The following is a 15,366-nucleotide window of genomic DNA, read 5'->3' as shown; positions in this document are numbered from 1 at the left end:
CTTTTTCTGTAGTCTTTTATTCTTTGAATAACCAGGGACTCATTTTGCTTTTTTGACACTTTACTTCTTAGGAACACGAAAGCACAACTGCAGGATTAATGCTTGGCTGGGTAGGCTTCTTATAGGGGGACGATGCAACCAGCAATACGAGCTCTTAACTGGTTTTGCTAATTTTAAACAGATGGGAACGGTCGCGTGCAACTTCAGTGCTGTTCATTGGCGTGCACTGAAGGCACATACAAGCACAACTTGGTAGCTCTTTGATATTGGATGTAGTAGAGGCTTGAACATGTTTCAAATATTAGTGATGATTATCTCTTCACATAATCAGTAGCTCAGCTTGTACTTGATATGACAGTATAATGCACCACCAAGCAAATGAATATATATGACTTTGGTCTGATTGATGACTTTACTTGAATATTGATATATTCCAAATTTGTTGATGTATGGATAATTAATTAGCTACTCATGTCAATCAGGTACATTTGGATGATTAATCATGAAAATAGAGTTTTCATGATTAATGCATGGGTGAAAGATGAGACCCAGTATTCTTATTGGGTTTCATTTAAATGAGAACTCATTGGTCTCATTTAAATGAGACCCATGTAGGAATACTGGGTTATTAAAATTTGGAATTCTTAGGATATTCCAGCGATTTTTCAATCGCCGCCAAAAACTTACAAAACACCATTATAAGATTATAATGCAAAAAAATGCTGTAATTCAAATTCCAGCGATTTCCTAAAACTAGCGGCGATTTTATAAACGCCGGTATCTGATTTTTAAATTGTAAATTATCTACCGGCGTTTTATTAAACGCCGCAAATTTGATTAGCGGCGATTCCGTAAACGCCGGAATATAACCTTCCAGTCCTTTAATTTTGTTAACCGGCGTTTCCGTAATCGCCGCTAATTAAATTTGCGGCGTTTAATAAAACGCCGGAGATTAACTTACTAGCGATTTATGAAACGCCGGTTCATCATTTAGCGGCAATTTAACAAACGCCGTTTATTAAATTGTCAGCGATTCCTCAAACGCCGGTTATTAAATACCAGCGATTTCTTAAACGCCGCTAAGTACATTCTGGTTATATTATTTATTTACCGGCGATCCCTAAATCGCCGTTTACTTAATTTACAGCGATTTTGAAATCGCCGGTATATAGATTTAGGTTTTTGAAATTAAATTGCGGCGATTAGAAATTCGCTGGAATATATCATGTATTAAACGGCGATTTTTTATGTTCGCTGCTGTATAGAAGAAATGGCTGAATAGTACCGGCGATTATGCGGCGATTATTTAGTCGCTGGTATATAAATATAGCGGCGATTTTTGATGATTTTCCGGCGATTTAAAAGCGCCGGGAATGACACTTTCTGTTGTAGTGGATTGATGATCTTTCACACAGGTTGATAATTTCAGTTTAGCAGGCGAGGCTCATCTGCCCTCTATATCTGCTCAAATAGATGGGCCTTCCCCAAGCAATTAAGGATCTAAAAAGTTCACAGCAGGCCGTGATAGTTAGTTACATTTGAGTACTCTGCAGTGTTCGAGTCTTCCAATATTTGCCCGCCCAAGACCTAGATGTCTGTTGTGAATCAACTTGTGATTAAATCTACTTTACTTGTAAAGAATAGGGGAAGTCAGAATGAAATCAAGTTTACTATGGAAGTGTTGAAAATAGCCACCTAAGTGTGAATGCAGAGATTAAACAACTGCTGCACATGCACCGTCCACTGTCCAAATTGAAAATCAGCACCTATCTATGTGTTGAAGATCAACTCTAGTTGCTAGCTCACCATTAATTACGGCTGATGTTCAGGAGAGCTTCTCCTATAAAAGGAGAGCTCATATATATAAAGTTATGTGGGCAAAAATCAGAGAAAGAGAGGACATGAGAGAGAAATTTGTTGAGTATTTGTACTCTCATACAAACTCAGTAAAAAATATTCTAGTGGACATAAGCAATTTAGTGAACTATTTAAATATCATTTTGTGTGATTTTATACAGGCCAGAGGCACAAGAGGAAGGGGGAAATGGAATTGTGTTGAGGTCTGGGATGGTACTTTTAAAGAATCACGTATCCTTTAGTGATAAGATCAAAATAGTAAAAACATGCTGACACCTTGGTCTGGGTCCAGGAGGTTTCTATTTGCCTGGTGACCGTGATGGAGCAAAAGTGCATTCGAAGATGATGTGCCTTGGTGAAAATTGGGACACTGAACTGAGTCAAAGAAATTTGTAGATCACCATCCATTTGATGGCACTAATCCATCCATTATAGCTGCTGAATTCCATCATTGGGTTAAAAAAACAATCCATGATTCATTTATTAAGATAATTTCTAAAGTGAGCAAATGTGGAAAACATACTTCCCGGGATGTCACCAAAAGTTTGCCTTACAAACCAAACGGCCCACTGGGTCTCCTCATGTTTGTTACACTCCTTTTCCATTTCATTCTAGCTACAATTTTTTGTTGTTGTTAATTTTCTTGGTTCCTTGTTTTCTTTTCTTAATTGTATAATCGAAAACTTGCAACTCCCTCAATTATCTAGAATGCACCTTAAATATGATCTTCAGATCTTGTCATGTTTCCTATGAGATCAATGGCTTTGTTCGCATGCAGGGATCATGATGAAAACCCAAAAAGTAAGGGATAACCCGTAGTCTCCTTTCCCATTGGTGACATGGCAGACTTTTTACATGGTGATCAGAGGGATGTTGTAAGGCAGTGAAGATTGTGTTGGAATCAGGAGACATTCTTATATTAGGGGGGAGATCTAGCCATTCACCCAAACACTGCACCAAAGCCTCTGCTAGAGGAAACAAAGATCCGTTCTAGCCTTTTGAATCAGTCTCGAAGTGATTCTATACTCTCAAGTTTAATCCTGATTTAGAAAGCAATCGAGCAATGCTACATACAGTCATAGAATTGCAAACGCCGTACAATCACTTTGAAAAAGAGTAGGGTCCACGATTAAAAAGTTAATTTTTTTTCACGTGAGTCTCATATTAATTCATTTTTTTCAAAACGACTGCATGCCGCTTACACAACCACGACTGCAAATATCATTTCTCTTTTCACAAACTAGACCTTTGTTTCAGATTTGCTATGCATGAATCTGTCGTGTATTTTTTATAAGCATATGTCGTAGAGATAATTTAGAAGGGCTGAAAGGGTGGATCCTTCCCAATATGAAACCGGGGTGAGAAAAGGTGTAATAAGGAGAAGGGAATGCTTTCAATCAAGGACAGGAGGTGCTCGTTTTGCCAGGTTGTACGCAACGATACGAATCTGTTGATAAAATCATGTATTCTTGGAAGATAGATCTACCTCTTAGGCTTCAATATTAATTTATTCATGAGGGATGGTGAGAGTAGAGTCTGTCTAGATCTCTTACCAGGCCATGGTGGGTGGTCTGCCATAACTTGGGGCATTACTTTATATATGCATTGGTAGAACACAAAATTCCCCTGAAATATTCAATGCTTTGGCCGCTTTATTAATCCTCTTTTTGGCAGCCAAATTTCACCAGTCACTAGAGCAATGTTTGTTTGGACATACGCTTGTTTTTGCTTGAAGAACACTTGAGAAACTCCTATTTTATAAGCAAACCACAAGATCAACCACTCCCACTCAAAAAAAAAAAGAAAAAAAGAAAAAAAAAAAAGGTTTGAAATGCATTTCATAGGTGGGATTCATGTAAGCTTATCAGCTTTGGAAGTTGTCACCATACAATTACGTTTTACCAGGTATAAAAATCCTTAGAAATTCCTCAGTATGAATCCCAAGCATTATTCAACAAATTTCCTTTTCTCTGTAGTTGTTTGTGTTGAAAACCACCTGCAGTGTGAAACCAAAACTCCAAACTCAGCACTGTTCTCCATTTTGGAGTATTAGGTGCCACCCACAATTCTGCAGCAAATGACGCCCCAACTTCTTCCACAAATTGCTGCACCGAAATTAATTTTTGTAGCTGCTTTCTCCTATAAAAAGAAGAGTTCAGTTGGGCAAAGAGGAGAGTGGGAAAACAGAGAGAAAAGAGTGGACGTGAGAGAGATTTGTAAAGTTTTGTAAATCTCATACAAATTCAATAAAAGAAGCTATAGTGAATATAGATAATTTGCTGAACTACTTAAATATCGTCTTGCGTGATTTTGGACAGGCACTCCGCAACAGTTTGAAGCCTTTTTTGCTTGTTCTCATAGAACTAAACAAATCATAAACTGCTTAATTAACCAATGCATGTGATATTTCTGCTCCCAGGAAAGGGCGATGGGGAGAGGGTGAGCCAAGCTGGAGAAGCAGGGCACATACTAGATGTATATTATCAGGTGGAAGATCTGAGCATTTTGCATGTGCTCTAGCTCTCCAGCTTGGACCCTCTTTCATGCAAGCGCAAGCTGGTTGGATGCATCGTGCAGCCCTTATCATAATAGAGGTCAGTCTCTTGCTAGTTTATTGAAATAATACTTTTTTGCTTACGTCCAGTACTTTTCATTAGATTCATTATATGTGTATTGTTACGTTAATGGATGGGTAAAATTGGTTACGTTAATGAAAAATTCCAAATGAAAATTGTAGTAATTGAACATACTACACATTCTTGACTCTTTGTTCTATACCATTCAGACTAAACTCGAGAGAACTCTGAAAAATCACTTTTGTAGGATTCTAGAATAGGCGAAGTAATTCTTTAACTAAAAATCAATTAAGGAAATAATACACAAACCCAACATTATGGAAACTAGTCAGCATATTTGTACTATGTACAGGAATGATTAACAATATGGACGAATGTATATTGTTAGTATATGTGGCAAGAACCCATACTCATATATGCAAAAATATTTCTGATTTATTGACATTAATAGAAGGAAATCAACGTTATATATAACATAAAAACTTTCTTCATATTAGCTGTATCGATCTCAATTCTTGACGATCGGATGGTAAAAATGTAGCAACGTGGCTAATATCTCGTCTGCCCCAACACTCGAGAGTTTGATCAGAAAGAAAAAAACACTCTAAAAGGAAGTCATATAGAGTTATTAACCACTTAAAAGCCCATAAAACTAAATCAGACCAAAGCAAAGGAAGAAGTCTAACGGAGAAGAAGTAATCAAATTGGGATAGAAGACAAAAGAAAGTGAATTTATTTAATATAAAGATGAAAAAAATCTCATGACAATTCATATTCCTCATGATGAGAAATAAAAAAGACAAAATTTTCTAAAATTATGAGTAAAAACACAAAAAGAAAAAGGGATTATGTGAGTAGAAAGAAACAAACTCCTGACTTGAAAATGATTTTTTTTTATTTATTATAATAGATAAAAACGTTTGGCCAAAGCTTCAATAACATTGCTCGACTCAAATTAATAAATTATTTGTTGTTAGAAATCCATATAACCTTAATAAAATAAGTTATTCATAAATACCAGAAGATGAATAAAATTCTAAGACAGTCATCTTTCTTCGATCAACCACGATGAGAGCGATTCTCCAGAGCTGATGCTGCAGACTCTACATGAACAAGCAAACAAGTGTAAACTTTCTTCTTCAACCGCTCAACAATCTCCAGTATCCCATCATTCTCTGACCTCAAGATGCTTCTCAGTTTATCCAACCACTCATTCGCATGCTTAAGCTGTGATAATGTGACAGCAATATGGTTGTCTGGCTCCATTTGTCTTCCTGCACCGTCCTTACCTTTCGTCTCCTGGGTACCTACACGAAACCCAACATCCAGTGCCCCCTCCAAGAATTTCAAAAACCAACATCTTGTTTCATTTAACAGAACCTCTCTCAGTTCTTTGATCTCTCTTGCATCATCCCATTTAGCCCATTCTAATTTCTCAGCCCCACTTAAATCAATAGGAGCCTTTGGAGACTTCAACATACTTTTACCGTGAATAGGACCAGCCTTTTTGCCAGTTTTTTCCATGTCTGGAACAGATAGGAGAGCTGATAACTGAAGTGACTTATCCTTCAATGGAGTTGCTGCATTCGGTTGTTCAAGCAGCTGATAGAGTGTGAAGAACTTGGTAAGATACAGGTGGGGGTTCTCCAGCGAGGCATATGAGCAGAGATCAGCAAACATACTGAGAAAAATAAGGAAATAAGACTTGTCGGACATAACTCTGAAAATTGGGTTCCCTTTCTGGTGGTCAAAATATGTTATGAAATGACATTTAAATCCTGAAATAGACTTACCTGAGGCACCTGACCAGAGTTGCAGCCGTGGCCGCCTGCTTCTGAGCTTCTGCTGCAACCAAAGAAGCTAAATTTCTCCTTCTAAGCATTCCCTTGTAAAGTTGCAATAAATGAAAAGAAAGAATAATTACTTAATGATGGTAAACTTGACTAAGATTCTGTGAGATTGCTGTTTTAGGTACTTTTCCCATGCACCAATTCTAATTTGATTAATAGGCCATCTACTCTGTCCACAAGAACAGAGAAGATATGGCGTCTTTGATCTGATGGTAACCAATGCCAGTCGTTTGGCCATAATTCAAGTGAAACGCAGAAGGATAAAATAGTAGCCACTGAATGGCCAATCTGATAGGGGAAATGGTAACCATATAACTAGTTTCCGAAATATAGCAATTAAAAAACAAAAGTCGGGAGAGTAATCAAGGCAAGGTACCTTTCCTGGCTTCAAAAGACCAGCAGGCAGAGAAGCCCATGAAGCTGCCTCAGGCGAAGGGTTTTTATCTTTATTGTTTGATAAACAATTCAAGTTCGTGTTTTCCTGTTTACTTGAAGTGCGTTTTGCAGGAGTGCTCTTAAAAGACAGTGCTATCTCTTTGTCAGATGCAGCAGCGTCTGGCTTTGATGGAAGTGCATCAGCTAGATTTCGGGAAGGGGTCATTGAGCGTGTCTGTAAAAATGATTATCACTGCATTGGTTTTCAACAACAATTAAACTTCGCTTGACTAACATTGCCTATCAAGCTCATCACGCGAACTTTTATATGATTTTTCCAACTTCCAATGTAACGAATCATTTCCTCCAACTTGCATGCTTATGTCTAGGGGACAATATAATCTAAATAATTATGAATACTTTGTACTGACATTTGCATTGTCTGTACAAAAATTTGTTGCCCGACAATTTCTTATTCAAAATAATCTTAGGATGTCACATTGGAGCTGCACATTTTGTTTCTAGACGTCCTACTGGTCTGGCCTTTCAATTCTAATCAGACCGATAATTTCTAATGCCTGTCTATCCAGAGTCCCTAAAAACAGGTCCCAGAACTGCTTGTTTGTGCATTTAAGATCGGAAAATCAATGGCACTGTGCATAGGAGTTAAGGAAGCAGAGGATCGGCAAATCAAAAAACTCCTAATAGCTGGAGACTCACTAGTAACACTGCAGGCAGTCAATGAACCAGCCAATACCTCAGATTGGACAATAGAACCGATAATCAAAGACATTAAAACCTCTTTGCAGTCTTTCCAAAGCTGGGAAACTACAAAAATAGATCGACTTTTTAATCGATGCGCGCATTCCATTGTGCAATGGGCAGCCCCAACAACCTCTATGATGCAGACTCATCTCTATCCCCCCTTGGCTTTTAAATTTCCATAGTGGAAAAGATCCACCAACTGGTCGGTAATCTTTAAGGAATTCTCTAATACTCTCATGTTTGAATGTATTTCATTAAAAAAAAAAAGGAATATGTTAGGCGAGAATCATACCTGACCTTTCAGCTCTTGATGCTTTCCTTTCACCGTTCCAACCTTCTTACTTGCCCCAAAATTCTCATTCTCGTTACTCTTCTCGTCTCCATTCGAATCCACTCCACTTGCTTTAGCATTATTTGGTGCCAAAACACCCTGCATGTACCTAGATGCGACTTTTGCCTTCTCCTCTTTGATAACAATTTTCTGTCTTGGGTTTTCGCCCTTTACTTCGGTCAATAACTCCCTCAATTTTGTACCATCTAGTCCTTCGTCACCAGATTGGACTGGACCCTCTGATGGCTCTAACATTTGCATGAGATCCTTTGGATTCCCCACAAAAGGGTGGCGTCCTGGCACTGGTCTCACCCCAACAAGACTAGGAACTGGTGTTCCAGCTTCCATCCTATCCACATAGAAAAACTGGCCGAGTTGCAACTTGTTGTTCAAGATGAGCTCGTTATCTTCCTTTGAAAGTGAGACATATGTCGAGTGAGAGGAATCAGAGACTTTTATGAAGAAGCCATGGTTAGGCCACAGGTCAGATCCGGTTAAGGCAGGCACAATGCTGATGGCTTGTAGTAGAACGGATCGATATTCTCCTCGAACCTTTACATTGGAGTTTATACCCTGAAGAAGCTTTAGTAGTACTCCTGGAGTGAGCGATGCCATTCTTTTTACCTCCTCTTCTGATTATCCAAATCTGTAATGTTTTGTCTGATTGATACATTTAAGTTCGTGGGTAACTAATAAGAGTTGTTATCTATTTATTCCAGGAAATTTACCTTGTACATGATATAAATACAGATGCTATGCATTTCTTTGGTTCCTTAAGGTTTTCCTAGCAAAATTGGATTAAAACATCTTGTTTATAGATTCCTGTTATTGAATAGCTTTGTTCAAGTGTGTGGTTTTCACGATAAAATTCCATCAAAGGTTTTAAATTGTTTGCAGATCAGAAACTGGAAAAAAATACACAATGTGAAACAACATGACTACATAAGGCTAGCTTCATAGACAGAAAGGAAAACAAACAAGTATAGGGAAAATATAAGCGTATAGTTCTTTTCCATGGAAAAAAAAAGTATAAACTATAACCTGCATGTGTTCCAATGATATGGCAGGAATTGACCACAAATATTAATCTGAGGAAGAAAGAGACAAGTACGTACCTGAGAAAGAGAGCATAAAGAGCCAAGATAGATAAAAAGGTAGAAGAGAAAAATTAAAAAGGTCCTATGACAGAAGGAAAGAAGTTCTGCATAGAGCTCAGGATCGACTCTAGCTTGGAGACAAAGCGAGTTTGATTGTTTGTGGGCTGACTTAACCAAGAGCCTCCATAGCTTTGCATGCCAGGCACTTAACTCTCAACTTTCCCTTGGCTTTCAAGCCAAGATACATCATACAATAATAACCATGTTAGACTTTTGCAGTACTCATGAGGCATGAAATGACAAATCTGGCCCCCATAAATAAGAATTATGTTGGACCTTATTTAATGCCGTCAATGGGTATTATAGTCAGTTGGTCGTGGGTCTCTTCCAGCTTGCATTTCCTTTTTAAGTTAGAGGAAGGGGATCTATTGAGAAAGGTAAGGGCATTCCTATGTCCTTGTCACTATTATCCCACAAATTACAATGACATCTCTTATTTGACTACAATTTGTACATGTGACATATATGGAATGGAATAAACATAGGGCGCTCTTATTTGGATAAACATAGAGAGAGATCTCTCATTTAGAGCTATTAGAAAGTGGAGTATAACATAAAACTTATCTAGTCCCAGGTTAGATACAGAGACACTATGATTCAAAACAAGATATATATATATATATATATTGAAATAATTCAAAACAAGATATGGAGTAGGTAAAAACATATACATATACATATATATATATAATTCTAAATCTAATAGAACTGTAGGACCTGGATGTTTCATGAAGTCGATAGGCATCGACGGGCTGGGGCAATCTAGAGTATTGATCAGAACCGTCAAAATTACAGAATAATGTTCAATAACAGCTAAAGGTATAAGTCGTCTCTTTTCTTTGTATGCAAGCTAAATCTCTATCGTCGAGTTACCGGATCAAGAGCAAACTTTAAAGGATCATGTATACAGGATTAACAATACACGTCTCAAGAAAATGCGTTGGCTTCAGTCTCTGCACGAACCAATCTAGCATACACACCATTAAGATGGGAAGCCATGAGAGTGTCATGGCTCCCATACTCAACGACCGCACCATCTTTCATAACAGCAATCGGGTCGGCCTCTTTGATCGTAGATAGGCGGTGCGCTACTACGATTGTGGTTGTTCGCGCAGCAACCTTCTTTAATGTGTCTTGGACATGCTCCTCTGATTCCAGGTCCAGTGCACTGCTAGCTTCATCTAACAGTAGCACATTTGATTTCTTTAGTATGGCTCTTGTTATTGTGATCCTTTGTTTCTGACCTCCCGAAAACTCGATTCCGCTCTCGCCAACCTATAATAGAAGAAAGTTAAAAACAGAGAGAGAGAGAGAGACTGAGAGATTGGTGACATGATATAATGAATGATATGCTCCCATATAAGCCATTTACGAATCACCTCATCCTTGATGACTAAGCTTAAAGAGTATGTTTTGTTAGTTCTTGAGGAATTCCTCGTATTTTGTAAGGTCAGTTACCTGAGTTTCATAGTCTTGAGGTAGGCCACTAATGAACTTGTCGATGTAAGCTTCCCTTGCAGCCTCTTCAATCTCAGTCCGTGAAGCATTCGGGTTTCCAAATGCAATATTTTCTCTGATGCTCCCAGCAAACAGTGTAGGCTCTTGGCCAACCAAAGCCGTTTTGCCTTCTCAACCACTTGTCATCAATTTCCATCAGATCAAAACCTCCCATCATTACCTTCCCTTGAATTGGATCATAAAACCTTTGTATCAACCATATCACTGTTGATTTACCAGACCCACTTCCTCCCACCAAAGCCACCATGCTTCCACCTTTCACCTTAAAGCTGAAATCCCTCAACACAATCACCTTAGGCCTAGATGGGTATGCAAATGTCACCCTTTTGAACTCGATATTCAATGGCTTTGACCGTTCAGTCTTTCTACATTTTCCTTGATCCTTATCAATCAATGGCCTGCGATTAATGATATGAAAAACTGCTGGAATTGCCATTGCCGCCCTGGAAGTGTCTGGGGCTAGACCGGCTAATTTTCCGACAGAAAAGGAGCTCAAAACAATTATGAGAAATACCTTATATACATCCCCAAAGCTTGTTTTGTTTTCTTTGACGAGATTTCCACCAAACCAAAGGAATAAGGTATATGCTCCGTACATGGCACCTTGAGAGAAGCCTAGTGTTACGCCTAGTGTTTGTGATCTTCTGACTGATTTTTTCTTGGGCTCTGACAAAGCTCGGTCGAACGACTCAACTGACTGTTCTTGAGCAGAAAACGTCGCGACTGTTCTAATGTTTGAAACTGCACCGGAAGCAATATTGCTAGCTTTGACATAGGATTTGTTGTCGAGTCTCGGTCCAACATTGATGATCAAGCTCAAGTAGTTTGCACCAAGGGTGAAAGGAGTGAGAGCTGCAGCCAAAAGGGCTAGTCGCCAATCGAGGTAAAATGACAAACCAAGTCCAACTGCAGCTGAACTCAAACCCATTAATAAGACCGAGAATCGATCACCAAGGACTGAACGAAAACTAACACAATCAATGGAGAGCCTTGAAACAAGTACTCCAGTGGTATTTTCTTCAAAATCAAACCAACCTGGCTCTTGCTTTAAGATTGATTGGAATAAAAGGTCTCTCACCCTCATTGTGAGTTTTGTTCCAGCCCAGCCACACAAACCTTGCTGCCCTGTAAAGGAGGGCTATACACCCAAAGCCAAGCCCAAAAAGTATTAAACAAAGCTTACCAACTTCTCTTTTTATCCTTGATCTGTCACCGAAGTATATTTCAAGGGCTTGGCCAAGAATTAAAGGAAAGATACTTAGAAATGCGCCTGCAAGCATACCAAAGAGAAATCCAAATACTAGAATGGCAATCTCTGGTCTCTGTAACTTCCAAACTTCTGAAATTTTATATTTTCTAGTAGTAGTTTCTTGTTCTTCTTCCCTTTCTTCTAGGTCTTCCTCTTTCATAGACTTCTTGCCCTCTGGCCTCGAAACATCACGTAAGTTCTTTGATCTTGATACATCATTAATTGATTTGTCATAGATAGAGAATTCCGTGCCTTTCAGATTATCGTTCTGTTTTGAGAAGGGTTTTGAAACTGCATCAGAAGCAAGCTTGACAAGGTCATGGTAGACCCCCGCCTTTTGCATGAGTTGACGGTGGTTACCAATCTCAGTAACAGAGCCATGGTCGAGAACCAGAATGGCGTCGGCATTTCTTACCGTGGCTAGCCTGTGAGCATTGACAATGGTGGTTCGGCCAGAGGAAATCTTATCAATCGCTTGTTGGACAACAGACTCAGACTCAGCATCGAGTGCGCTTGTAGGCTCATCCAAGAGAAGGACTCTAGGGTCTTTGATAATGGCTCGAAACAGTGCAATTCTCTGTTTCTGACCACCTGAGAGCTGGCTTCCCGTCTCCAATCTGCCCAAAGTATTTCCATTGTCTCCAATCTGACCACAGAACATCATCAATGGGATGACTGAGAAGACTACCAGAGATATTTTCCACGACTTCAAAAACCCTACAGTATAGCTGCAGATGAAGGTACATACACTGTTGATGAACTGTGCCATCTGCAATTAGACCAAGAAAAAGTTTAAAATGTGTCAATGCGGCCCGTCTTCATAATATACTATCCAACTCTGTCGGCCTATGAAAAAAGACAATCCCGGATTAAATCTGAATGCTTCGTATGAGATTATGTTGCAGCTTGAACCAAGTATAAATAATAATTAAAACAAAAAAATAAAACATGTTCAACCTTCTCTCCCATCACTTCTTGTATCTGAGCAACATCACTTGAAATTCCATGCATGATATCACCGGTGTTGAGTTGGTCAAAAAAGCCAATATCCTGTCGTAGAATTGCTCTTAAATATTCTGTTCTTATCCGTAGGGCGGAGCGCTCCCCAACCAGTCTCCAGCAGGCGACCTCTGTCAATTTTGAGATATAAAAAACGCTGTTCTCTTACAAAGATCTCAGGAGTCTTATTATAAGGAAGAAACACTGAAAATATATATAGAAGAAAAAAGAAAATTAAAGAATTCTGCTGTAATCTTCATCTTACCCAAGTATGATCCAATAACTACAACTGCTGCTAACCCGGTCATAAGCAGACATACCTGAGAACTGAGGATTTCCACTGTCAAAATATGTTCCGAGTCTCCTTTTTTTGTTTGGGGGGGGGGGGGGGGGGGGGGGGGGGATTTGGGAAGCTACACCAGATTTGTGTACCTTCTCTACATCCTTCGTCAACTGAGTTTTGTCACTTTCTGACGAATCTAAAGCGATCTTATTCACAAACTCTCCAAAAAGATAAGAATACCAAGGGAGGGATCCTCCATTAATGAGAGCGCCTAAACAACCCAAGATCACGAGAACTATATCCCACTTTGTTGAATAATTGAACAAGCTAAACAGCCCAACGGACTTTGCTGGCTCCACATTATCGTCATTCTCGCCGCCGTCGTAATCTTCATCGTAATCCGAAGCTTCATCACTCTCATTGTACTCATCATCACTCCCATAATGATGACTTGTAGATTGAAAAGCATCAGAATCATGTTGTCCATGATGATGACCACCACCTGATAGCCCATGGCCATGGTGCTCATAACCATAGTTCCTGTCACCATGGTCATTTCCAATATGGGAAACGCCATGACCATGATGATGCGCACCATGTGATATCCCGTGTCCAATATTGGACGGCCCTAGGCTATGATGATAACCACCATGAGACAAGCTAAGATGATCTTCATCTTCCAGAGACTCATAATCAGTCATTCTAAGTTCATCTTTGATGGCCAAAGGACCACTACCTCGCCCCTGTTCAACCACTTTAAACTTTGAAAGCCCATGAGGCTTGCTATATTCACTAGAAGTATAATTATTTCGGAAATACGAACTCTCATTATCTCTTGCAACATAGCTTTGGAGCTCAAGCCTCCCTGCCTCGACAGCGTCGTAGCCCGAGAATTCAGAATACGAATTCGTCAAGCCACGTGACCCATGTGTTCGAGAACGGTAATAATCATTGGCTGAACGGCGAAATACACGACTCTCCGAAGGGGTGGTGGCCGTCCACTGGCTTAAAGCTGCGCTTAGGTTGCTGTCACGCGGCCCAGTTAGCTCAAAGTGCCATGAAAGCTCGCTTTGCCGTGACATATCGGTGTTCGATGCAAAAGGCGTTGCCGGAGATGGGTTCCGGATTGTTCTTGTTGTGAAAAACGATGACAATGAATTGAAAAATAATAACGAACGAGAAAAAACAATCACACACGCAATCACACACGACACAAGATGTACGTGGTTCGGCAAATTGCCTACGTCCACGGGAGCTGCAGAAGATTTTATTATTGAGGAATATCACACTACAAGATGATCTCAACACTGTTCTTCTATAGTGTTTTTCGTGTCTACAGTACCTAGACATAAGAGTCAAAAATCACATATATAGTTCAAACGGCGGAATCCCTAAAATCGTATGTTCGCTCGAGCGGCGTGTCGAGCGAACTTCCCTTCCGCGTCCCGCTCGAGCTCACTATCGAGCTGATGTCGAGCGTTCGACTCTGCCTGACTTCGCTCGAGCGGCCAATGCCTCCGCTCGAGCGAACTCCTCCCGCTCGAGCTCACTGTCGAGCTGACGTCGAGCGTTCGACTCTGCCTGACTTCACTCGAGCGGCCAATGCCTCCGCTCGAGCGGTGTGGACCAGACTCTACAGTACTCAACAATTCTCCCACTTGGAGACTGGTACACTCGCTGTATCGCCGTCTTCCTCAAACATGATATCCTCCACCTCTGCAACTCACTGCTCCTGTCTTCATTCTAGAAGACCAACTGAAGTTACGCACAACTTCAGTTTCTCAATCGTAACACCCTTTGTCAACATATCAGCAGGGTTCTTGCTTCCACAAATCTTCTCAAGTAACAACTGTCCGTCATCTAACAATGACCGTATGAAGTGATACCTGATCTGAATGTGCTTGGTCCTGGAATGGAATGCTGGATTCTTGGCAAGGAATATGACACTCTGACTGTCACTGTAGAGAGTGCCTTTCTGATTCTTCTTACCCAATTCTTCCAAGAAGCCTTGTAGCCATACCATCTCCTTTGCAGCCTCTGACACTGCAATATACTCAGCTTCTGTTGTAGACAAAGAAACTGTTTTCTGTAGATTAGAACCCCATGACACTGCAGTACCACCAAGTGTATAAACAAAGCCCGTGGTACTCTTTCTGCTGTCAATATCTCCAGCTAAATCAGCATCAACATAGCCCTGCACCTCTAATCTCTCTCCAGAGAAACATAAACAGGTTTCTGAGGAACCCTTTAGGTACCTCAAAATCCACTTCACTGCTTCCCAATGTTGCTTTCCTGGGTTACTCATGTATCTACTCACAACTCCCACTGCATGGGCAATATCCGGTCTTGTGCAAACCATAGCATACATAAGTGAACCAATGGCTGAGGCGTAAGGAACCTTACTCA

At 40.0% G+C, this 15,366-nt stretch overlaps 1 protein-coding gene and 1 pseudogene across 3 annotated transcripts; both read right to left on the bottom strand.

Moving 5' to 3' along the window:
* Positions 1-5,364: 5,364 nt before the first annotated feature.
* On the bottom strand, positions 5,365-9,015 carry LOC122280162. 3 transcript variants are annotated; one of them, XM_043091165.1, is made up of 5 exons: positions 8,870-9,015; positions 7,716-8,414; positions 6,660-6,893; positions 6,227-6,318; positions 5,365-6,114 (listed from the first exon to the last, which is right to left on the bottom strand). In XM_043091165.1, exons 2-5 carry the CDS (start codon positions 8,367-8,369, stop codon positions 5,493-5,495), a joined length of 1,602 nt encoding a protein of 533 aa, XP_042947099.1. In that variant the 5' UTR covers positions 8,370-8,414; positions 8,870-9,015; the 3' UTR covers positions 5,365-5,492. The 3 variants fall into 3 exon arrangements, with proteins under 3 accessions (XP_042947099.1, XP_042947100.1, XP_042947101.1); XM_043091166.1 differs by having other exon boundaries at positions 7,716-8,400; positions 8,870-9,014; XM_043091167.1 differs by lacking the exon at positions 6,660-6,893 and having other exon boundaries at positions 7,716-9,006.
* On the bottom strand, positions 8,870-14,102 carry LOC122280198 (annotated as a pseudogene).
* Between the last annotated feature and the right edge of the window lie 1,264 nt (positions 14,103-15,366).

This window comes from Carya illinoinensis, chromosome 1 (genome assembly GCF_018687715.1).
Source record: "Carya illinoinensis cultivar Pawnee chromosome 1, C.illinoinensisPawnee_v1, whole genome shotgun sequence".
Classification (NCBI taxonomy): Eukaryota; Viridiplantae; Streptophyta; class Magnoliopsida; order Fagales; family Juglandaceae; genus Carya; species Carya illinoinensis.
The sequence above is the reverse complement of the archived record's forward strand: the minus strand, read 5'-3'. Positions and strand labels throughout refer to the sequence as shown.